The 23,601-nt window shown below is 62.7% G+C and overlaps 1 protein-coding gene across 4 annotated transcripts; it reads right to left on the bottom strand.

Moving 5' to 3' along the window:
• Window positions 1–2: 2 nt before the first annotated feature.
• On the bottom strand, window positions 3–23,584 carry RABL6 (RAB, member RAS oncogene family like 6). 4 transcript variants are annotated; one of them, XM_043566316.1, is made up of 15 exons: window positions 23,185–23,584; window positions 14,995–15,129; window positions 13,239–13,286; window positions 11,231–11,283; window positions 10,208–10,299; window positions 8,301–8,441; window positions 7,841–7,946; window positions 5,678–5,781; window positions 3,426–3,730; window positions 3,063–3,213; window positions 1,959–2,153; window positions 1,661–1,889; window positions 1,185–1,356; window positions 767–825; window positions 3–679 (listed from the first exon to the last, which is right to left on the bottom strand). In XM_043566316.1, exons 1-15 carry the CDS (start codon window positions 23,312–23,314, stop codon window positions 488–490), a joined length of 2,112 nt encoding a protein of 703 aa, XP_043422251.1. In that variant the 5' UTR covers window positions 23,315–23,584; the 3' UTR covers window positions 3–487. The 4 variants fall into 4 exon arrangements, with proteins under 4 accessions (XP_043422251.1, XP_043422253.1, XP_043422250.1 ...); XM_043566318.1 differs by lacking the exon at window positions 14,995–15,129 and having other exon boundaries at window positions 23,185–23,582; XM_043566315.1 differs by having other exon boundaries at window positions 1,661–2,153; window positions 23,185–23,547.
• Window positions 23,585–23,601: the final 17 nt, after the last annotated feature.

Genomic DNA, 23,601 nt, shown 5'->3' with positions numbered 1-23,601 from the left:
GACGCGGTAAAACAGGAGAGCTTTATGGTCAGAGTGGAGTGGTGGAGGAACACGAGAGAAACAGTGTCTGACGACCTCCCGGCCTGGCCGGCAGCGAGCCCGAGCGCAGGTGCGAAGCTGGACCCTGGGCCCGGGAAAAGGCGCCAGTGCCGCCTGGCGTCTGCCCCCCATGCCGAAAGGGGCAGGAAGCGGAGCCCGCCCGCGCGTGGGGGGCCCAGGAGAGCGAGCGCGGCGGGCCAGGGGCAAGCAGGAGCCGGCCGGTGACGAGGACGCGCCCCGCCCTGTAAACAGCCTTGCGGCCTCCTCGGCCTCAGTCCCATCCCTGAGAAGCGCTGGGGGCCGGCTCCCCGCACGGCCCAGCCCGCTGCCCGCTGCCCGCTGCCCGCTGGCCGGCTCGGTGCAGGGCGGGCCCAGCCTCCCCAGCGAGTGTGGAGCAGGCCCGCGGCCATCCCCGCGCCGCGCCGGGCCGCCGTCGGCGGAGCCAGGCCTAGAGCTCCTCGTAGTCCCCGCCCCCGCGGAGGTGGCCGCTCGGGGCCGCACCCCCCAGGAAGGCTTCCAGCTCGTCGGCCGCGGTCCTCTCGGTGGTGCCCCTGGGCCGCCGCCGCCGCTCCTGCCTGCCCTCCTCCTTGTCCCTGGTCTTCTTATGCTTGCTTTTCTTCCTCGCGGCCTTTTCTTCCTCCTGGGAAGGGGGGTGGCTCAGGCCGTGTGGACGCCGGGACCCCACACTGCCCAGCGGGCGCCCGGAGGTGGGAGGCAGGGCTCCTACCTCTTTGCTTTTCTTCTTTTTCTTCTTCTTCTCCTTCGAGGGAGGCTTGCCCTCTTTCTCTGCACAGAGGAGACACCGCGTGGGCCCCGCAGCCTCCCCAGTGCACCCCAGGGCTGGGCCGCACCGGCTGGAGAGCACACGGGGGGCACTACCGGGCTATGCGGGCGGCCGGGGCGCTCTCTCGCCATGGGGCCGACCCACCACAAGCCCCACTCCTCCGCTTTGGGGGACAAGGAACTTCCGGGACGTGTCCCAGGTGACACTGCAGGTCGGGGCCCAGGATGGAGGGCAGGGCCAGGGCCACGGGGAGCCATGGGTGCTCCAGGGGCTTACAGAGCAGGCCAACTCTCCCGGCTGCCAGGTACCTCCCGGGCAAGCACTCGGCAGGTGGCGGTGGGACCCCCAGCCCCTCAACTACCTTCGTCACTGATCTCCTTGTGGCCCGTCTCCTCCAGTCCCAGGCCAAAGAGGTCCGAGTCATTCTTCAGTCTGAAGGAGGACACGGGGGGCTTGGAGGGCGGGGGCGGCTGGGCAGGGCGGGCGTCCTCATCCGTGTCGTCAGAGAGGTCCTCTCGCACCGGGAACTCCTCCTGGAGTGGGGGGCAGGTTGGGTGGCCACCTGTCACGTGACCCTTGTGGGATGGCTCCTGCGCTTCTCGGGCAGGTGACAGCCACCTCAGGGGCCCCCACGCCCAGCCTGGACTCGGGGTGGCCAGCAGGGCCCGGGTGTGGCAGCCGGGACACCGCAGCCCTTCGGTGGGTGCTGTCATGGGATTGGGCCCCAGCACCCCGCCCTGGGGTCACATGCTGGTCTGGGGCTCTCAACCCAGGATGTCGTCACCTGGCCCTCTCTGCTCCATCCTGCCATTCCCACCGAGACCGTCCCCTCCTCACCGCTTTCCGCTGAGTGTCTGAGTCGCTCTCGAAGTCAGGGTCGTCCATGACGAAGGACAGCATCTGGGCGGCGATGGGCCCCTCGGGGTCACTTGATGACGATGATGACACCACCTGCTCACCCCTCTTCTCCTCGCGGCCTCCTGAGGGGTCCTGGCGGTGGGACTTGCGGACACCTGGCCGGCGGGACTCCACGGCCCTAGGTGGCCTCGAGGCCTGCGTGGATGGCCTTCGGGACAAGGGCGAGGTCAGGGGGCTCTCGGCCGCCCCCACCCCAGGGCGCATCCCCTCCACGTACCGTTTGGTCTCTGGCTCAGCGCACTTTTGGGGGGTCGCGGCAGTGGCCTTGGTGTGCCCCGCCATCCCCGCTGCTTCCTCCTCGCTGGCAGTGGTGTCTCTCCTGGGGACAGGGCCCGCGGGCGGCCTGTCTTCAAGGCCCACGTCATCCTGGAAGCCTGCCACCAGTGGGTTCCCCCCCGGGGCCTCCCCATCGCTGCAGAGGAGGGGCAGGGCAGTCAGAGGACACAAGGCGGGTACGGAGAGTCCGACTTCCCACCCTGTGCCCCGGACACCTCTGGATGTCCTCTCTGCCGGGTGTGGGCACCGGGCCGGGAGCCACTCTACCGCTGGTGCTTGGCACTTGCGTGAGGACGCGGGACACGGAGGGGACCCACCGGTGTGGCAGGAAAGTGGCACAAGCTGGCGGAAGGGGGGGCGCGAGGTGGGGGCCTGGGGGAGGGGCAGGGATACCACCACACACCAGGAAGCCGTCGGGGGCGGGGGGGCTGCTCCATTTACGTGCAGTGTGGGTGCCCTCCTGCACGAAGGCCGGGTGAAGGGTGTGGGTGTGGAGGGGCTCGGCTGCCGGCTCAGTTCTGTTACTCTCACTCCTGGAGGGACCGGCGGGTCTGACCTGGGGTCAGTGTGGCGTGGGGGAGCCCGCGCAGGACAGGCCCGGAACCCGTGACAAGGGTGAGCGGCAGGGGTGGGGCGGCCAAGCCTGAACTGCTCTCTCTCTCTCTCCCCCTGCCAGGCCCAACCTCCCAGGGAGCCCTCACAGGCTGCCCCTCCGCCAGCGCTCTCAAATGGCATCAGCCCAAGAACGTGTGGACAGGCAGGTCACGGGGCACCACAGATATGCCAGGTCGGGCCACCTGTGTTATGGGCCAGCCTCGCTGCCCCTGCTCCCTCCGTGTGGCAGGGGGACGAGCCCCAGGTCCAGCCGCCAGTCAGCAGCCCGATGGCTGGTCTGAGCGGGCTTCCTCCTGGAGCGTGGAAGCTTCCCTGAGCCCTTCCCTCGAGGTCCTGCTGGACTGGTGAGGCCTGTCCTCTTTGCTCACCCAGGGGTGTAGAAGGCAGAGGGGAGGCTGAGGGCCCTGACCTGCCTGGCCCCTGCTCTCACCTGTCACTGTCCTGTGAGACCTTGGCTTCGACTTTCTTCTCCTCCTTCCGGGGGGCCGTGTCATCCAGGAAGCTGCGGTCAAGGCCATCTTCGGGAACAAAATCCTCCACGTTCTGGACTTTTGCCGGGGCCTCTGAGGCCGGGGCTGGCTCTGTGGACAGCACAGGCCGGTTCCTGCTTGTCCGACGCCTGCCCCTGCCGGGCCCGTCCCAGGCTGTATGTAGGTGACCGGCCACGGGGCTGCCTGGCCAGAAGGAAGGACGGGGACCCCCTCCCGGTCTCCAAGCTCACGGGGCCAGGGGGGCCGGGCGCCCCGCCACATCGCCCGTCACGCCCACCCCGAAGAGCTGCTCCCGGGCTTACCTGGGGATGAAGGGGCCGCCTCGGCAGCTGGCGACGTCCCGAACAGCCTCGAGATGATGCTGCGCCGCGGGGCGGGGGCTGCGGGAGGTGGTGGGGCCTCCGCGGGGGGTGGGGGGCAGGGGCAGGCCGAGGGGGGTTGGAGGGGCAGCTGTGGGGCCGGCTGGGGCGTGCTGGGGCTGGAGCTGCCCGTGGACACGGTGCTCGGAGGCACCACCGGAGACTGGGAGCCCGAGGACGGGCTCTGCCCGTTGGCGGCCAGTGGGGACGCGTGGCCACGGCTGCGTGCCTCCATCATCTCGAGGAAGCTGGGGGGACACAGGGCAGGCAGTGAGCAACCTGCCTTCCCCTGGGGCTCTTCCTCTGAGCTGCGGGTGACAGCAGAGTCCTCACCCTCGGGCTTATCAGCCCTCCTGCCCCCCAGGCCTCAAGCAGAGCACCACAGGGAAGGTGCCGGCGGGTGCTGACAGGCGGGCGTAGCAGTCCCCTGGCTCATGCCCTGAGCTCTCCACCCGTGACACAGGACCTGCGGTGGGGAGGCCCCCAACCCCCGAGACAGGCAGCAGCCAAGACCAGGGGCTCTGAGTCCCCCTGGAAGTCAGTGACGAGCCCCACCGCTCGTGGGCCACCGTGGGGAGTGCCACCAGCCCGTGGCAACGCCTTCCCCGTGGAGGCTTCCCCACAGGAGGTCTGCAGTGAAGAGCTGGCCCGTTTGCCGGCTGAGCTCCCTGGGCACCGGCACCTCCGACTTAGGATTTCCGGGGCAGGCGAGAAAGAAGGGCAGGGTGAGGGCGGAACCCGGCTGCCCGCCTACGTCTGCGGCGGCCTAGCCCCCATGTTCCAGGAAGCGTCGTGGAGACGTCTCTGCCAGGCCCCTGGCAGTGCTGCCTGATGCCGGGGCTGGCTGTGGGGTGAGCGCAGGGGACTCTCCGGCTGCCATCACCCCAGGGGGCAGGGGGCCGGGTGGTGCCGGGTGCCCGTGCTCTCAGCCAGAGGAGCTGACGGAAGCGGGTCAACCCCGGGACGGGCTCCACGGTGCGGGCAGTTGCTCGCCAGGGTGGGGCTCCCACCGGGACCGGCCAAGCAGCCCCAGTGTGTGAAAACTCACTCCCCCAGAACCGCTGGAGCCGGTTCCAGAACCAACGAACGGATCTGGCTCCAGGGAGACCCTAAGGCCCTTCGGAGTTCCCGGGGGGACAGGCGCCTACTGGGGTGCCGGCGCTCCCAGGACAGGAGCCCAGGCCGGGAAGCAGCGTGCCCCGCCTCAGCTCCGACGTTTACGTGCCTTCTCTGCGCACCAAACAAAACGCAGGCACCGGTCTGTTCGGGGGCAGCTCGGGTCACACCTGCCCGAGAGAGCGCGTGCCTCCCTGGGGAACTGTGGAGGGCGGACGGGACCCCAAGCATGCAGCGGACAGGGGCGCTCGGCACCACTCAGCCGTGCCGCTGGCAGGGCACACGCTCTGCTCCGAACCGCTCTCCCTCCGCTGCCGAGGACCGAGCTCCCACTCCTGCCCCACAAGCCTCCCCGAGGTCAGGCCTCCGAGAGCCCTACTCTACATCACCATTGATCTGGGAAACCGAACTCAAACCCATGGCAGCCCCAGCGAAAGATATCGGGGATGGCCGGTCTCGCCAGGGGCTCAGGTGGACACTCGGCCCGGGGTAGTGGGAACCGTGGCCCAGAACGGCAACCGTGTCTGGCAAACAGACGGTCAGCTGTACCCTGGTTACCCCTGTCAGCTTGGGGCCCCCTGGGGGCCCGTCAGGTCAATTAAGGCCTGGCCCCAATCTGCACGGTGGACATGGGGAGGGGGCAGGGCCTCAGGGTGTCCGTCCCCAGGGAGCGTCTGCTTCCCGAGGTGAGGTGGGCTCCACCTGACACGTAAGCTGCCTGTTCTAGAAAGCAAGGGTGTCGCTGCGCGTTAACGATGAAGAACCCCGATACAGGGAACGGGGAGGGCTGCGGGGCTGATCTCACCGCGAGGGCCGCCCTCCTCTCCCTCCCCTCGGGGGCCTGGACTCCCCCTGCCTTGCTCCAGCCTGTGCACGGCCACATCCGAGGAGGAAGTGACTCGGGTTTTTTGAGCAACACGACCGGCCCAAGCTGCCGGGTCTACCCGGGTGGGGGCTCTCCTCGCTGCCGTCTCCTAGGCAGACCCCCGCTCAGAGGCGTGCGTGGCGGGCCAGCCCTCGGTGCTCCCGCAGAGCCTGCCCGCAGGTCTGACCCGAGGCGGCCCCCGGGGCTGACGTACATGTCGTAGTTCTGGTCCTCTGTCTCCTGCTGCACCGACAGTTCCTCCAGCGTGGCGTCCACGTCCAGCTGGTTCGTCTCCAGCTGCCGGAGCAGCGTCTCTCTCTACGGGGGAAGCAGACCCCTTCAGCCTCGTGTCCCTGCTCGGCCAGCCCTCGAGGAATTAAGCAGCAGCTGAGCACGGGGCATGGCGCCCAAGGCCTCGTCCGACACCCAGGCGGTTCGCCGTGGCTCCGAGGACGAGGTCATTGATGTTAGCATCCCCCCCACCCACTGGAAGACGGCACCCCGCCCACACGCGGCTCCAGAGGTCCAGGCAGCCCCGACGTGCGAACGCGGCTGTGGGGCCGGAGCTCAGCGCCTCAGCGCCTCCGTGCATCAGCCGCACAACCTTCTGCCGCTTGCTCCAGCGACACGACACGCGGTGTGGCCCGCCAGGTACAGGGGACACCTCCACATGGGTGTGCGGGTCGTAGCTACAGGGATCTATGACAACGATGCGGGTTCCCCGAAGGAAGGGCAGGGTGCAGTGACCGCGGACACTGCCTTGAAATGGGCCCACGCCAGCCTTCCCTCCAGCCGCAAACGGCAACCACCCTGTCTGCAGGGCCCTGGTTTCCTTCCAAAGACAGAAGGACAGGAGAGGAAAGACCACCACCTCCCCGGGCAAGCCCACGCCTTTCTGGACAAAGAATGGAAACCACTGTGGCTGCACAGGGGCCCCGGGCCAGCATCCCAGGGACAAGAGGTCACGAGTCCTGCGGTGATGTGCCCAGAAGGGCAGTCACCTCTGCGGGCTTCTCCCCGAAAGCCCAGAGCCTCGACCCTGAACGGGGCTCATGGCGATCGCACAGCCCAGAGCAGGCTCAGGACGACGTGGGAGGTGGGGCCGGGCCCGAGCGGGACACCTCGGGGGGCAGCGGGTGGCAGTCGGCGGACCCTCGCTGCCTGTGGTTTGGAGAGAGGTACCGAAGAAACTGAGCGGGCGGTGTGAGAGCCCTCTGCACCGTCCCTGTCCCTTGTGTGTAAACCTAACATTGCTCCAGAGTAAAACGTTTATTAAGAAAACAGAGGGACGCCTGGGTGCCTCAGTTGGTTGAGTGTTCCTCTCTCTTTCATCTACTTATTTTTAATTTTTAAAAAACGTTGTTTTACTTTTGAAAGAGAGACAGAGAGATAACCAGAAGCAGGCCCCAGGCTCTGAGCTGTCCACACAGAGTCCGACGTGGGGCTCGAACTCACGAACCGCGAGATCACGACCTGAGCTGAAGTTGGACGCTTAACCGACTGAGCCCCCCCAGGGGCCCCAAGGGTCTGACTCTTGATTTCAGCTCAGGTCATGATCCCAGGGTTGTAGATCGAGCTCCATGTCAGGCTCTGTGCTCAGTGTGGAGCCTGCTTGGGATTCTCTCTCCCTCTCCCCCACTCGCTCTCAGTCTGGGAAGGAAGGAAGGAAGGAAGGAAGGAAGGAAGGAAGGAAGGAGGAAGGAAGGAAGGAAGAAGGAAGGAGGAAGGGAGGAAGGAGGAAGGGAGGAAGGGAGGAAGGAAGCGAGACAGGGCAGGCGTGCTACCTGGACTCAGCAGGCCGCATACCAGGCACTGTGCCTGCACAGTGTGTGTGGGGGTGAGACGTGGCGGGGCTCTCCCCGCAGCTACGCACCAGCGGGGGCCACCCCTGCCACGAGGCGGGGGTCAGAGGAGCCGGGGAGCAGAGCCCTCCTGTGGGCCTTTGGGGGCAGGCTGTGCCCACACGGGGAAGAGGCACCCGAGCAGGCCCGGTGAAGCCCATGGCCGGGTTCAGGGTGGGTCCAGGGGGAGAGGGGCTGGGGCACCCGCCGGCCCACACGTCTAGTTCCTGGCTTGTCGGTCAGAGACGGCCTGACACATCTTAAGGATCCCTGCATTCTCCTGCAGCCACATCCGTGAAAATTCTAGAAAGGCCTGGGTCTCAGGCTAGCAGCAGAGCAGAGGAAGGGGACGGAGGGGGACGGAGGGGGAGGGAGTGGGCGTCACGGGGCCGCCGGCACCGGCACAGTGAGCCCTCACGGCGGCCGCATTCCAGGCAGACGGCTCTGGCTCTGCTCGGGAGGGTGGCCCCGCCCCTGCACTGGGACGGCACCTGCGGGCAGCAGCGCTGCCGCTCTGCCCCCGGGGATGGGCTCACCTGGAGCTGCAGGAACGGGATGTTGAAGAATTTGTGAAGGTATTTCAGGCCAAAGCTGTTTTTCATGGAGGACTCGGCGTAGCGGAAGTAGGAGGAGCCCGGGGGCCTGTGTGCAGGAGGAACAGAACGTTCTAGAGGCTTGGGGGGGGGGGGTGGTTCAGCCCCTCTGGAACGCGGACCACACCCGGGCCAGCCGGCCCTCCACGCCCCTGAGGGGGGCCTCACTGCATCACCCCGACACCCAGCCCCGGCCCGGCCTGCCTGGTGCCAGGAAGCCACTCTGCCCTCTGCAGACCCTCTGCCAGTCACTCTCTGACCCTCGCTGCCCGCAGCAGGGCCCCTGCTGGAGCAGGGGGGAGGAGTCTGAGCCCCTTGGGATGCGGCTGGGCCTCGAGTCCGAGGAGCGGGAGGGAGGGCAGGAGGGCGTCCCAGGTGCCAGGTCTCCCGGCCACCCACCCACCTGTCCAGGTTGTCGATGAAGTCACGCACGTCGTCGGGCAGGACGACTCGGTGCTCGCCCATGTCACGGTAGTTCCCCAGCACGCACACCGGCACGTGGGCCGGCACCTTGGGAAGCTCCCGGAGAATGTAGTTGAAGGTCCTGAGGGGGTACAGGTGAGGAGAGACGTCCTCAGGGTCAGCTGTGACACCCCCACCCGCCACTTCACCCGGAGCGCACGGAGCCGGGAGGGCCGAGCCCTCGGTTCCGCTGGTTCCCGCCTCTCTCGACCTCCTTTCCTGGGAGTCCCTTGGGTGAGGTGTCTCTGCACCCCCTGTGGGGCACGGCTGCCCCGTGGGGCCAACACGTGGTGCGAAGCGCGTCCCGACCCAGAGACCGCCACCGGGCACGATGCGGACACGCACGCCCGTGCTGACAGACTGGACTTCATTTTCCCGGGAGGCACAGTAACTGAAACTGTTATCAAAGGACCAAAAGGTCCGCCTCCCGCCCTGGGGCCCGTCTCCAGCATTCTGTCCGAGGCCGCGGGGCCCAGTGACTCGGGCCTGGCTCCGGCCCACGCGGTCCACGGAAAACGCCGCCGCCCCACAAGGGCTCAGAGGAGCCATTCTCGTTCGCCGTGGGAAGGCTCCAGACAGAGTGGCACCACAGAGAGGGTGCCGCGGCTGCTCCCGTCCGGGCTGACCTGCCCCTGCCGTCCCTGCCCCAGGCCCGCGGGCGGGCTCCTGCTGCCCCTCGCACACAGCACCTCCCCCCTCCACCCTTGCTCCCGCCAGTGGTCCTTCCTGGCCTTGGGCAAAGGCCGCGGGGAGCTTCGGGGATGCCGAGGGCCTACCCAGAGCTGCGCCCTCGCAGATTCTAGGCGGGGAAACCACCTCTAGGTGCCTTGGCGGCAGGGACCACTGCAGCTCATTCAGGAGACACGCCGGCCTTCCCTGGCGCCGACCCCGGGAGAGCAGGGTGGCCGCCTCTCGCACAGGCACGTCTGTCCGTGGGGGCCACCGCCCTGCTCTGCACGCTTCCGAGGTGCGCCTGCTGCCACCCAGGGGCCTCCCGCGCACGTGCTAGTGATGGGTCCCCGGCGGGAGGGACCGCATCCCTGCGGGCCGGGAGGGCTGACGGGAGGCCCCGTCAGATCCCTTGGGCCTGAACCCTCCGGGTTCCCGAGAGTGAAAGCTTGACCTGCGCAAGGCCGGCACCTCCGACCGTGCGCGAACGTGCCCTCAGATAAACGCAGCGTCTGCGGATGCGTGTATAAGAGCCTGTGTCCCGAAGACGGAATCTGTGTGTGCGGCGCCCTGAGGAAAACCTGGCCGGCACCAAGTGACGCCTGGGCCAGCCTCTCACGGCGGGATTACGTATGCGGTGATGAGAATTTCAAGGCGGAGCTAGACCCCACAGGCCATTTTCGCCAGCCGCCACCTCGGGCTGATGCAGAGGCGGGACCGGGGAGTCCGCTCGCTCGTGTCGCCCGTGTGGCCCCCTCCCACGCTCCTCCCCGCAGCCTGCTCTGTAGCGTTTCGCTGGGATTCTAGCTACGCGCCCCCTCGTGATCAAAGGATGTGGGGCGTGTCCTCGGGGAGCCCCAAACAAGCGGTCGCTCGATCCCGCCAGACGCCGCGTGGTCCTTTCAGGGAAGGCCGTGGGCTGTGGGAGGTGCGCCTCCCCCGGGGCCGTGCCCCCCACCCGGCCCGCCCGCCCGCCACACAGAGACGTCCAGAGACGGCTGGGCCTCCGCTTCCCGGCGGCTGAACTGCTGGAGCGCACGACGCCCACGGACAGGCTCCCGTGGTCTGGCACCAGCCACGATGCCGGCGTAACCACCGCCCGCTGGGCTGCAGAGGGAGCCCTCCGGGTGGCGAGGCCCTAGGAGCCTCGACGGCCGCTGCCGGCCAGTGCCCCCTTACCACTGCTTGGTGATGTCGAACATCATGACCACCCCGTTACAGTTCTTGTACACGTCCAGGAACTCGGCGTCCAGGGCCATCTCGGACTCCGCCTAGGGACAGGAGAGAACTGGGCATAAGAGAGGGTGCTCCGGGCAGAGTCCCAGGGGCGAGAACCCGGTCTCCTCCTGGAAATGGCTGAACAGGACTTTCACAATCTGAAAAGACAACAGCTATTTTCGTTTTGGGGAAAAAAAACCACGTAGACGAGATTATCCAGGGTGGGGGTCAGAAAACTTTGCGTCAAAAGGTCTAGTAGTGAACAGTTCAGGCCCCGGGGCCACGTCAGCTCTGCCCCTGATCAGGGCCTTCTCCACCGGCCAACAGCATCCCACCCGCAGGCCTCACAGACTTCACGCCACACAGAGGGACGAGCGGGCTGGAGCAGCCGGCGCCCCATCGCAAGGTGTACATTCCAGAACTGAGGAAGACACTTGCAAAGAACCTTCTAGAGCACACAGACAGGGCCGCGGGCTGCACGCACACAGGCTGCGGTGCTGGGGCCAGGGGCAAAGTGTCACGCAAAGGGCCAGACCTGGACCTGGACCAGGTGGTCACTTAACCCTCCTGCCCTAGAGGGGATCAAGGAGGCTGCCTGCCAATCGTGAGACCATCTACGGGCAGGAGGACACAGAGAGCAGGGCCCTTGGGAACAACGTGAAGGCCTCCCTCGAAGGGAAGGGGTGCCGGTTTGCCCGACTGCTTTGTGTCAAGAGTGGTGGCCACAGCGAGAGCCCATTCAGAGCCACACTCGTGCCCACGTGTGCGTGGGGCCACGCGGTTTGACCGGTGCACCTCGACAGCCCTCAGCTCAAGCTCCCTGCAGGCCAGCAGCTTAGGCAGGCCCGGCCATCCCAAAATACAGCCGTGGGCGGCGCAGGCTCGCACGAGGAGTGGGGCCGACTGGTGCCACTGGAGTCCCGGGGAGGGTCCCAACCCCCATCTGAGTGGTGTGGGCCCCGTGGCCGGACACGGCCTACCCACCTCCTGGGGGTCGTTCTCCACCTTCAGGCCGTCACCTCGCCGCCTGCACTTCCCTGGTCAGAAGACAGACAAGTCACAGAGGAAACTGGCTCCAGGGAGGGACGCGGCTCCCCACATCCCACCCTGTGCCCGGCCCCCACCTCCAGCAGGCGCCGTACTCTACTGAGGAGGAGGCCCGGGGAGCCGCGGCCCCCACAGCGGGCACTGGAGCAAACCCACCAGCGCCAGGAAGCGGCCGCAACCCTACAGAGACCTTCCTGGCAGCTGTAGCCGCCGACCTCACCAGGAGAGGCCCTGAGGGGCTCCAAGAGCTTGGCCTAGACTGGAGGGACGTCCGGCAGGGCTCGGGGCCGCTCAGCAAGATCGCCCTAACGCCCCCACCCGGGCTCTGGTTCGAACTCGGGCACTTCCTTCCCGGATCGACAGAGGTCCCAGCCCTGAAAGGGCGCTGCCGGCTGGCACAGGCTGGCACGGCCCGGCCTGTGAGGTGCTGCACTGGAGGCCAGAGAGGCTCCCCGAGCTGGTGCTGGTGCCGGCCGAGCTGGGCCCGGCCCTGAGCGGCGCCAAGGAGCTAAAGCCAACTCCAGCGGGTCCTGAGGAATAAAGAGTTCCACACCATCACCGTTATAGATGGGCGCGTTCACACCAGCTGCTGCCTGTCCCCACAGCTTCTTTTTGACCCTCTAACTGCCTTTGGGGCCCATGGGGCGCGGCGGGCGGTCCCTGTCTGACGGCAGCTGGCCACGTTGCGCCCTCCTGGTGGCCGCTCCCGGGCCACAGGGCCGCATCCCAGCACCACCGACACTCTCGGTGAGCTTCCGCTGCCCTGGGGTACAAGGCTGCTCCCGGGTGCCCTCCCTTCTCGGGGCGCTCCAAGCCTCGCCGGGCCTCGCCTCCTTGCCACTCTGCATTTCCCACCAGGCTCTCAAACCCGACGCCCTCTGCTGCTGTGCACGCTCACACCCTGTCCCACAAGCAACGGGCTGGGGTGGTGGAGGGGACCAGGCGACACGGAGCTGCAGGGATGCTGAGCACTCACCAGGGGCCCCGCGGCTTAAGCCTCCTGGCCTGCCTGGAGCTCCCGCTCACCCTCAGGCTGTCCTACGGCAGCCGAGTCGGGCCTGGCAACCTACACCCACCCAACCCCGAAGACGATGGTGAGGGGACAGGGGTTGCACTTTCGGCACCAGAACCCAGCCCGTCCTTTCTTGCTGAGGACACCTGTGGCTACGGCAAGCCTCCCAGGCCAGGGGTGACACCGTGCTCGGGAGCACAGGGCACACATGGGGCACCGGCACATGGGGCACCGGCTCCTCTGTGTTGCCCAGAAACACAGAGGAGGGAAGGAGAGGGCTCCGAAGGGGGAGCATGCCCGCCCCCCTCACCAGGCGCACTGGGGTGTGGTCCTGACAGCTGGAGCACTTCCCTGTGAGAGCACAGAGACACCACCGCCGTCAGCGACCGTGGGGCAGCAGTCACGTGGGCGCATGCCCCTGGAGGCTGGCAGCTTCAGAAGCCCAGGAGCTGGTCCTCAGCTCCGGGCCCAGGGCACTACATGAGGGGCACTGCTGCAGGAAGGGCTTCTAGAACAGCCTCGTGCAGGCCTCTGGCTTTGGGGCCCAGCCGCTGCCGGTCCGTGTCTGCCCCACGGCCGCGTGCTCTGTCCCAGTGCGTGAAACGTGCATTTAAGCAGCAGAGGCCGAGGTCCCTACAGGTCACTGCTGTGCGTCCGCCCCGCCACCCTGGACGCAGGAGGGAGCGGCCTCAGATGCAGAAACTCAGGGAAGCAGCACAAGCCCAGACCTGCTACAGCCCCTGGCTGTTCCTGGGGGCAGACCTTCTGGTCACACGCTCCTGTGTCCGCCCTGTGGCTGCGGAGAACCCAGAGGTTCCCGTGACTCACACAAGGACACGCCCAAAGCGTGAGCGTGGGGGAGGGGGGACATCTGCTCCGCAGAATGGACGAAGCATCAGGAAAATGTACTTGTAATAAAGAGACAGGACTTACCTTTGTCGACTACGTCCCAGACCTCAACCTTCACGATGTCGTCAGTGGCTACAACGGGGGGATACAAAGATTAGTGCCCGACATGACCGTCGACCTTCTGGGCAGAGGGGCTTTTAGGGGCTGCCCAGGTGTCCAGGTTTGTTCCCACTCTTCAAGGGTGGGTCCCCGCCAGGAGACACTGCGCTCCTCCCTCAGCACCTTCTCCAAGGACCGCCCCCCCCCCCCCCCCCCCCCCCCCCCCCCCCGCCCGGCCTCTGTAGGAGCCACGGCTCCTCCCCCCTCCCCGGACGGCAGGGAGACTCGTCGCTCCTTCAGGCTCCTGCTTAAGGCGCAGCGAGCCATCCTGGCCTGTCTTCAGCTGACATGCCACCCCTTTCCGGCAGGTGTCCCTGGGGCGGGCTTGTCCCTGCCCCGGGTCCACATGGCCAGGTGCTCTTTGCAGGTGCACCTGGGGAGCAGGCTCTGGGTGCTGGGTCAGGCCTCGGTGGGCCTGATGGTGCTCAGGCCCGACGCTCACCCAGCAACCGGCCTCAACTTCACTCCCCGGGACGTGGGCCCACTCTAGCTGCCCCCCCCCCCCCCCCCCGCATCAAGTTTCCACCCAACCCGTGGGTGGAGCTGGTCCAGGACAGGCCCCTGAGGGGAGGGGCCCTCGTGCAGGCCGTCGGGACGCCTCTGCCAGGCTTGCTCAGAACTACTGGCCTTTCTGTGCTCTGCCTTTTCCTCACAGGGAAGAGACCCTCAGACCCTCCTTGGCGGTGCTCGACCTGGAAGGGGTGCGGGGGACCCAGGGGGCCGACCCCGCGAATGTCCAGTCCAGGCCCGGGCCCAAGGGCAGGACGGTGGCTCGCCGCTCCACCCCGGGTCCCGAGGGGAAAGGGAGAGGTGGGGAATCGCCACACACCTGCCCCAGGCTGAGGGGCACGGCCAGCTTCGCCCCCGCTGGGGAGGGGTGCCGTGGGCGGCTGCCCTCAGGCCCCGCCAGCCCCAGCTGATGACTGGGGTGGCGCCGATCCACGCAGCCGTCCTGGGATGTGGCGGGAAGCGGGAACTTCCACAAAGACCCCGTGTGCTGACAACTACATTTTTTTTTTTTTTCAATAAAAACGGATGTTTAAAATGGTTCAAAGGACTTTGGTTTCGTGATTTCTGAACCCGCAAAGCCACTGCCCTGCCGCCCACGGGGCCGCCGTGCTGTCCCGGGGGCAACAGCGCCCGCAGCTCGGCTGCAACCAGGGGCCTCGAGGTGCCCTGTGCTCTGTCCGTCGCGTGACCTTGGCCTTGCAAAGGTGAAGGGGCGGGGTTCAAAGGGACAGAGGGGTCCTTCCTGCTGGTGGAGCATATGTGGGCGCAGCGCCGGCTGTAACGGGAGCAGCAGCCCCCCCCCCCCCCCCCCCCGGCACTCCCTGATGCGTCACATGTGGTAAACCTGGAACTTGAGCCCTCTGGTGGTCTCTAGGGTCTCAGAACCGAGGGGGTCTTGGCACAGCCCCCCACGAGGCGCCCCCACCGCTGCCTCGTCTGTGTCTCTGGAGCAGCTTCCCGCGGGAGGGGATTTCAGGACAACCAAGCACGGCTTTAACGGGTGCCCCCACTGCGGCCCTCTGCGCTCAAGGTCTACAGGGTTTCTGTGAGGACAGCACAGCCGGGGAGGCGTCTCCGGGGGGCCGAGGCCTAGGGAGCCTCAACAGAAGCCCCGCCGCACAGCTCGGGAGGGCGGACCCTCGACCCGCCCCCGCCCCCGGCCTGCCCTCACTTTTGTAGTTCCAGTGGATGCTGGTGACCCGGATCTCCTGCGTGGGGATGTACTCCTCCACGAACTGCTTGCCCTGCAGCCGGTGCCACAGCGCGGTCTTGCCCGTGTTCCTGTCTCCTCGGATCACAATCTTCACTGGGGGGGGGGGGGGGGGGGGGGGGGGGAGGACAGAGCGGGTAAACAAATCAAACCAACGGCAGACTTTAACTTCACCGACAGGAGCCCACTTGCCACCCACGTCCCTTCCACACAGAGCGTGGCCCGCGTGGCTGGCGAGCAGGGAGGAGCCCAGCGCCGGGGAGCGGCCTGGCTGGGAGACCCCCCGCAAGGGGTCGGGCCCCTGCTCGGCCCGTGGACGAGACCACACCGTCCGTGTCCCGGCAGCCCGGCCCCTCTGCTCTCCCTCCCTGTCCACGACCCCTAAACATCCCCCCCCCTCCCCCCCCCCCCCCCCCCCCCCCCCCCCCCCCCCGGCGCTGACGGAGTCAAACCGGGCTCGGACTTTACACCTGCCGGAGAGCCGTCTTGCCTACAGCCAGATGTCCTGGGGACCCCTGACTCCCTGAGTCAGGGCCAGGGTCAGGCTGCCGGAGGGGTTGGGCGGCAGCTGATGTTCTTAGGAGGCTCCCTAGGTTTTGGGAGTTTGCTCTTAACCCACTTTCTCACAGCCCTGGTATTTTTAGCACACGATTTTGTAGAGCGCCAGCACTTTCCAGGCCGCACACGTGGGGTTACGGCAGCAAGCCCGTGTTCTGTGCCGTACCGGTCCGACGTGGATTTACGTGGCGGCCCGTGTGCCAGGAGTGCGCACGCGGCAGCGAGCGAGCCCGCAGGCAGCGAGTGCGGGGACACGAGGGGCAGGCGGGGCAGCCGTGGATGAGATGGGCAGCCCGCGCCAGGACCCCGCGATGCTCCTGGGCCCCGCGCAGGTGCCCGGCGCAGCAGTGTGGACGGCGGTTGGTGCTTCACAGCCCGGGGCTGGGTGAGGCCAGCAGGAGCTTGTCCAGAGCCCTGGCCTGGACCCCCAGCCGCCCGGCTTTTTTCTCCTGCAACCCGTACTGCTCCAAGGCCCCTGTTCTCGGACACTCGCTACTCATCCCGCGAAGCGTGGTCACCACGTCAGCTCCCCCGCCCCGCCACCCTCCCCAGCTTCCGCCATCAGGACATCAACTCCCCCCCACCCCCCACCCCACCCCACCCCCGCCACCCTCCCCAGCTTCCGCCATCAGGACGTGGTAGTTGCTTTCAACTTGAAGCACCTCCAGTCAGACCAGGGGCGTTCCTCTTGCTCCCACTTTATCCCATCACCAGATGGGACACAACAAGCCACTCACTGCCCTCAAGGCCGCGGGCAGTCTAGACGCGATTCCAGCCAGAAGCCAAACACCCGGCAGAACCGGGGAGAGCCGCCAGGACGTGTCTGTGCTGTCAGTGCAGCCCTGGGGATGCCCTGGGTCCCTGTCACGAGCCTGAACACCCTGCAGGAAGCGTGTCGCTTTAGGAGAGCACCCCCCACGTTAAGGACCCACACGAGACACGCGTTCGGTGAGGGTGGGTGGACAGAGGCCACGCGCAGCTCACCCCGAGGGCGGGAGCACGAGCGTGGAGCCCCCAGCGCGTCCCGGCGGCAGGCCAGGAGCTGGCTGTCCTTCACTCTCCGGATGTTGCTTTTTTTTTTTTTTTCCCAACGTTTATTTATTTTTGGGACAGAGAGAGACAGAGCATGAATGGGGGAGGGGCAGAGAGAGAGGGAGACACAGAACTGGAAGCAGGCTCCAGGCTCTGAGCCATCAGCCCAGAGCCCGACGCGAGGCTCGAACTCACGGACCGCGAGATCGTGACCTGGCTGAAGTCGGACGCCCAACCGACTGCGCCACCCAGGCGCCCCTCTCCGGATGTTGCTTTTGATGGCGTCAGACTCTCACTTCATGGTCGCGCTTTCCCTGGTCTTAGCTTCCCCAGGCAGGCTCCTTTTCAAACCTACTTGGCCTTTTTCTATGCTCTTCGGATTCCGCTCACTTCCCGAAACCTCTTCCACTTCTTTAAACACACTCTACGTACTGACTTTGTCACTGAGGGGCAGTCGGCACACAACACGTCATTAGTTTCAGGCGTGCAGCGGACCCGACGCCGTATACACCACAGAACGCTCCCGCGCTCCGCGTCGCGACCTCACCACTCAGAGCCGTTACGGTGCTACTGACGTGCACGACCGGATCCCCTGAAGCCCGAGCCCCGAAGCCGCCAGGGCCTGCTGTCAGCCTGCCCTGCTCCCACCGCTGTCTGCCGGTTTCCTGATCTTCCACCAGCAGCTCCAGTTTCTTGGAACTTTATCCCCGCAGCCTCTCCAAGGTCCGGGCTGGAGCCGCCGTCGGAAGGCACCTGTGGTATTTCTGCCCGTTGTTCGGAACGCTAACAACCTGGGAAGCCCTTGAGTAAATCCTCCGTTTCAGACTTTGGGACCACACTGATGATGCAGAGGCAAACCCTCTCGGAGGTCACCCGCTGGGCTCGCACAGACCTGGCTTTGGGCGGGGCTCTCCTGGGAGAGGCCCCTTCTAGAATGGGTTCAGGCTTTTCCCTCCTGCCCCACGGGGACCAGCACCCAGCCAGGGTCAGGCAGGGGCCTCAGGGAGAAGGCGGCTGCAGAGCTGGCTTCCCTCCCAACATCACCCCCTTTGCTTTTAAGAAACGTGCACTAGACAGCTGCACAACCCTTATCCGAGTTCAGAACTGAGTGATGCGTCGACGTTTTCCTGAATGTTTTATTCAAACTTTTAAAATGCTTTCTGGGGAGCCTGGGTGGCTCAGTTGGTTGAGCATCCGATTTCAGCTCAGGTCATGATCTCGCATTCGTGGGTTCGAGCCCCACATCGGGCTCTGTGCTGATGGCTCAGAGCCTGGGGCCTGCTTCGGATTCTGTGTCTCCCTGTCTCTCTGCCCGTCCCCCACTCACACTCTGTCTCTCTCCTTCAAAAACAAACATTAAAAAAAAAATTTTTTTTTTTAAGTTTTTTAAGGGAAGGGCTGTTCAGCTCACTAACTTTATCACGCTGCCAGAAACAGAGGTTGGGCGCTGTGGTAAAGAAGGCGTGAGAAGTCCATTTCCTAAACAGAACAGTGTCCCAACAAAGGGAGACTTCCCACCCACACCCACACCCACACCTTTTTAAAGTAGGCTCCATGCCCAGCGCAGAGCCCAACGTGGGGCTTGAATTCATGACCCTGAGATCAAGACCCGAGCTGAGATCAAGAGTCAACGCTTAATTGACCGAGCCATCCAGGCACCCTGGGAAAATTCATTATTTTTATGTTAATTTTTTTCCCTTTAGAAGGGCACGTATCTGCCCCTGCTCCACACTTGTATTTTTTCTTGTGCTGGGTGGAATTCTATGTCCTAGTGGAAAGCTCAGTGAAAGAGGGGAGTCCTTGCCTTGGTCCTGATTTGAAAAGAAACGCTTCCTATGTCTCATTAGTATATACGGACGCAGGTTTTGGTAAATACTCTTGAACAGGTAGAAGAAGTTCCTTCTGTTCCTAGTTTGCTTCTTAAGAAGTGGGTTTTCTCAGGGTACCCAGCTGGCTCACATGGTGGAGCATGTGACTCTTGATCTTGGGGTTGTGGGGTCGAGTTCTATGTTGGTGTAGAGATTACTAAAAAATAAAAATCTTTAAAAAAAAAAGTGGGTTTTCTCTTTTTATTTTCTGTAAATCCCGAATGGGCGTTGAATTTTATCAGATCTTGCACCTACTGAGATCGTGATGCTTTTTCTCCTTTAACCCGCTGGTAAAGCGTAGAATGTATCTTTTCTATTAATCTGTGCACTCCTGGGCAGTCCTACTTGGTCTCGATACAATGGTTTGTTATGAATATTTTGATGACTTTCTAGATCCGATTTCCCGGCTTCTCACTGGGTTATTCCCTCTGTGCCCATGGACAGGACCGGACGGTTACCCTTTTGGTACTGTCCTCCTCTGTCCTGGCAGCAGGATTTACCAAGTGCAGGAAGCAGGCTGAGTGCCCCTGCCCTCTGTGTCTTCTCCATCAGTGTGATGCTCGGCTCTCTGATCTCAGATTTCGTATTTCTCAGGGTCGGCTTTAGGGGCCATTCTCTAGGACACTGCCCACTCGAAGTTTTCCGTTCTACTGGCCCAAAATTATTCAGAACATTTTGCATTTTAATTTTTTTTTTTCAACGTTTATTTATTTTTGGGACAGAGAGAGACAGAGCATGAACGGGGGAGGGGCAGAGAGAGAGGGAGACACAGAATCGGAAACAGGCTCCAGGCTCCGAGCCATCGGCCCAGAGCCCGACGCGGGGCTCGAACTCACGGACCGTGAGATCGTGACCTGGCTGAAGTCGGACGCTTAACTGACTGCGCCACCCAGGCGCCCCAACATTTTGCATTTTAAAACCTTGTAGTTATAGTTGCGGACTCTTGATCACTAGTGACATTTGTCTTTTTTCTTTATCAATCTCTCCAGAATCTGCTTTACCAGACACACACCATGTCCCATTCTGGTGAACATTTCAATTGATTCTTTTAAAAAAGAGTCACGGGTTTTGCTTTTTTCTTGGTCATTTCCTTCCTTCTCCTTTCTTGGGGTTTATTCTTTGTGTTTTGCCTAAATTTCCAAACTGTATTCCTAAGTCAGTGACCACAAGTACGTGGGGTGTTGATGATCACTGAATTGTATTGTTTTAAATTTAGTTTTATTCACTCATTCATTCATCGAGAGACAGGGAGAGCGAGCGAGCAGGCACCGGGGAGAGGGGCAGAGGGAGAGAGAATCTTCAGCAGGCCCCATGCCCAGTGCGGAGCCTGACACGGAGCTTGATCCCACAACCCTGGCATCGTGATCTGAGCCGGAATCAAGAGTGGAACGCTCAACGGACTGAGCCATCCAGGCGCTCCCGCCCAGTAACTTAAATTTTTAACATTCATCCACATTTGCTGTGATACATCTCAAGTTAATTAATCTCTTTATCTTCCTTGTAAACAGCACAAGGCCTTTCCAATGCCTTAACTCGGATCGGCTCGGTCCCGGGCTCCGTGAGTCTCTCCAGGGGATCAGTCCCTCCTTCCGCCTGGACCATGTTAGTCACCATCGCGGTGATGGCCACGACCAGAGCTTGCTTGGATCTCGCCCCACATATTCACCGGTCTCGGCGCTCACCTTAGCCTTCTGAACCCCACCCCCGTGTCCCGAGCGCCGTTTCCATCGGCCCCGCGCACAACCTTGGCATTATTTCAGTGGGCGCCTGTGCACAGCAAACGGTCCGGCTCAGACTGCAAACGAGCTGAAGCACACACACTCGCGAGTAACTGCTTCCTCGGGTGAGGACCTCCCTCAGGCTGCAAACGGGACTGCTGCTTCGGTGGCGTGTGGGCTGCTCCTCTGAAGGCGGGCTGGGCTCTGGCTGCTTCGTGGACTTCGATGTTGAAACGCTCGCAGGATGTTTTTAAAACCCTGGACTGGGACTTCTTGGGAGTTTCACGTACTTCACGGATTCTGGAAAACCCTGCCTTCGTTCCCTCAAATATTGCTTCTTCCCCGTTCCTGCTAATCTTGTGTGAAACTTGTACCCCATGGGTGCTCCATTCCTGTGCCACACAACTCCCTTCCAGGCGTGAATTCTCTCCTTAGTGTGGTTATTACGCTGATTCACCTGACTGCTGGCTTCTTGCTTTTAACGGCCGTGTTTCTCATTCCTAGCTGTTCTTTTTGGTTCTTTTTCAAACATGACTTGTCTGTTCATACAGTCTTGATATGATTTTAAAGCCGTTTCCTTCTTACCCTGGAAAAGCTCTCACCCTGCAATCAGCCTTTCAGAAGGTTTTTCAGTGAGAAAGTGTTTAAGTCCATTTCTAAATTCTAGCACTGAGATCCAACTGGCCAGGACTCTGGCTGTCCCAGTGTCTGGACGCTGTCTTTGTGAGGAGTGCAGTCCTGACAAGTTCCATTACGACTGGCGTTTCCTGACCTGGGAAGGTGCCCCAGTTCAAGCTTCTTCACTAAACACGGTCAGTAAATCGTGTCCAGAGTAGAAAGGATAGACCAAGTCAGGTAACATCCTTTCTTCCACTTTGAATGCAATTAACTTTCAAAGTATAATTATGGTCCAATGTCTCATTCGGGTTTGATTCTAAGTTTGATGTGTGTGCTGGGGCTCTTGCATATATGACATGAATCACCTCTATTATCACAGCAATTTAAAAGAAAACTTTGCCCTAGGAGGACAAGGTTCCGTAAGAGGCAACAGATACACTTGGAAACCATCAACCCTTGCGTGTAAATATCTTGAACCTATATTCATCAGATTGCTGGCTGGTTTCCCCTAAATAAGGTATTTTGGAAAATAAATAAATGAAGGAAATCAAAGTTTCCAAGTTGCACACTGTTCACCTACTGGGCCAATCTCCCTCTAAATGAGATTTCTCTCCATTTCTCCACCTTTGCTGCAGTTGTAGGGAGTCACAGCCTGTCCCTCAACCACCCGAGGCTGGGTTCACCTCTCTGGAACAACTCTATGGCACCTCCCCCTTTTTCCTAACCACCCTCGCCAGGGGATGTGCCCGTCAGGGAGTGCTTTTCAGAAGGTGAAAAGTTTACAGTTTCCAGCTCTGATTTCCACACAACTAGAATTAAGCTTAAAATAATACTCTAAGTAATAAAAGTAAATAAGGGAGCCAAATGGAAATTCTAAAGCTTTGTACAAATGAGTAACTCGACTTACCTACCATTCTCTTCTCTGAATGTGATAAATGCATACAAAATTGAGAGTTGAATACACCTACATCTAAAATACCTCTCTTTAAAACCTGCCCGGGGGTCTTTAGGGGCCCTGGTTGGCTCAGTTGGTGAAGCATCCTACTTTGGCTCAGGTCATGATCTCGTGGTTCACAGGTTCGAGCCCCGCGTCGGGCTCTGTGCTGACAGCTCGGAGCCTGGAGCCTGTTTCAGATTCTGTGTCTCCCTCGCTCTCTCTGCCCCTCCCCCACTCGTGCACCGTCTCTCAAAAATAAATAAATGTAAAGAAATCAAACCTGCACAAAGGTCTTTCTAATTAGTTTAATATTGCATGGTACCACCTCAATATGTCATCATAGGGACCAGAAAGTTCCCCTGAAAGTGGCAAAGGGGGCGGGGGTAGGGAGGAACCCAAAATCTTGTAGCAATATATGCAAACACTTGAAAGGAAAACAATTTAAAACCAGATAACATAGAAGTCCTTTAAGTAATGCTAGGAAAAGGCCAGCCAGATGGAAAACCTTAAAAGAGGCCAAGAGGACCATCAGCCTCAGGAGCTATACATTTTACATAATTTATGACAGGACTGGAAACGTCCTGGGCTCCGAGGGCGTCTGAAAATAACTCCTCCTTCCCTCGGGGGAAGAGAAGTCTCCTACAATAAGAGTCTCTGTGCCTTCTGGAGCTTTTTCCAAATATATCCCTTACAAATGCTTCTTAAAAAAAAAAAAAAAAAGAAGAGGGGGGCAGGAACGCGTGGCGTAGATGATATTCTCTTCAAACTGAATGCGAAGTCTACAAAGAAAAATCCCAAAGCTCAAACCACCACATCCAGCTGGATCTCACCGCCCCTGGGCAGGTTGTCACGTGGTTCATTGACGGGGAGCCCATCACCCCTTCAAGCGTCACAGACCACAGAGCTCTCCCCACGTTATATAAGAATCACTCTTGGACGAGGTTATCCGGGCCAATCAGGGCACCGCAGAACGCACCAGGAACCGCCTGGACGAATTTTACCGTGCAAACTAAACGCACAGGTTTCTTAACGTGCCCGTATTCCTCGGGAATGACCCACCGGTCAGAGGGGAACGCCACGGGCCCAGGCGCCCCCCACTCCGGCCCTGGGGTCCTCCAGGACCTCGCCTCCAGCCTGGCATCACCTCCCGACATCACCTCCTGAGCCCAAGTGAACACCCCTAGGGTACCTGCCACAGGTAAGGGCTCAGCACATCTCACACGGAGCAACAGGACTTGCCACGTCTCCCCGCAGACCGCCAGGCCCCGGGGGCGCGACAGGGCCCTGGTGTCTGCCAAGTCCCAGTCGCCAAAGCCCGGGCCTGGGGACCCTGCGGGGCAGCGCCCTCCTCCACCCGTGCCCTCGGAGCCCCCTTTCCACGTCCCCCGGCAGGGACCCAGCGCGCCCGGCCTGCACTCACTGTTGTACTGCACCCCTTTGGCGAAGCGCCTCTGCAGCGCCTGGTTCATGGATTGCAGCCCGGCGGGGATATTCTTGTCGCGGCCGGGAGCCTGCTCCGACCCCACCAGCTTCTTGAGCGCGGAAAACATCTTCCCGCTCCCACGTCCGAGCCCGGCGCGGCCCGCGAGCTCAGCGGCGGCGGCGACGACGGCGACCCGGCGCGGATCGCACCATGTCCCGGGTCCCGGCGGCCGGGCGCCTGCTTCGAGGGCAGCTCAGGGGCTCAGCCGCGGCGGTTCCGCTCCAGCCCCGGGGACCCCCGGCGCGGCCGCCCTCCGTCTGTCAGAACCGCCATCTTGGCGTCGGCTCGGCTGGGCGCGCGGCTACGGGGTGCCGCGAGGGCCAAGAGGGTGCGCGCATGCGCGGCGGAACGCGA

This window comes from Prionailurus bengalensis, chromosome D4 (assembly GCF_016509475.1).
Source record: "Prionailurus bengalensis isolate Pbe53 chromosome D4, Fcat_Pben_1.1_paternal_pri, whole genome shotgun sequence".
NCBI lineage: Eukaryota > Metazoa > Chordata > Mammalia > Carnivora > Felidae > Prionailurus > Prionailurus bengalensis.
The sequence above is the reverse complement of the archived record's forward strand: the minus strand, read 5'-3'. Positions and strand labels throughout refer to the sequence as shown.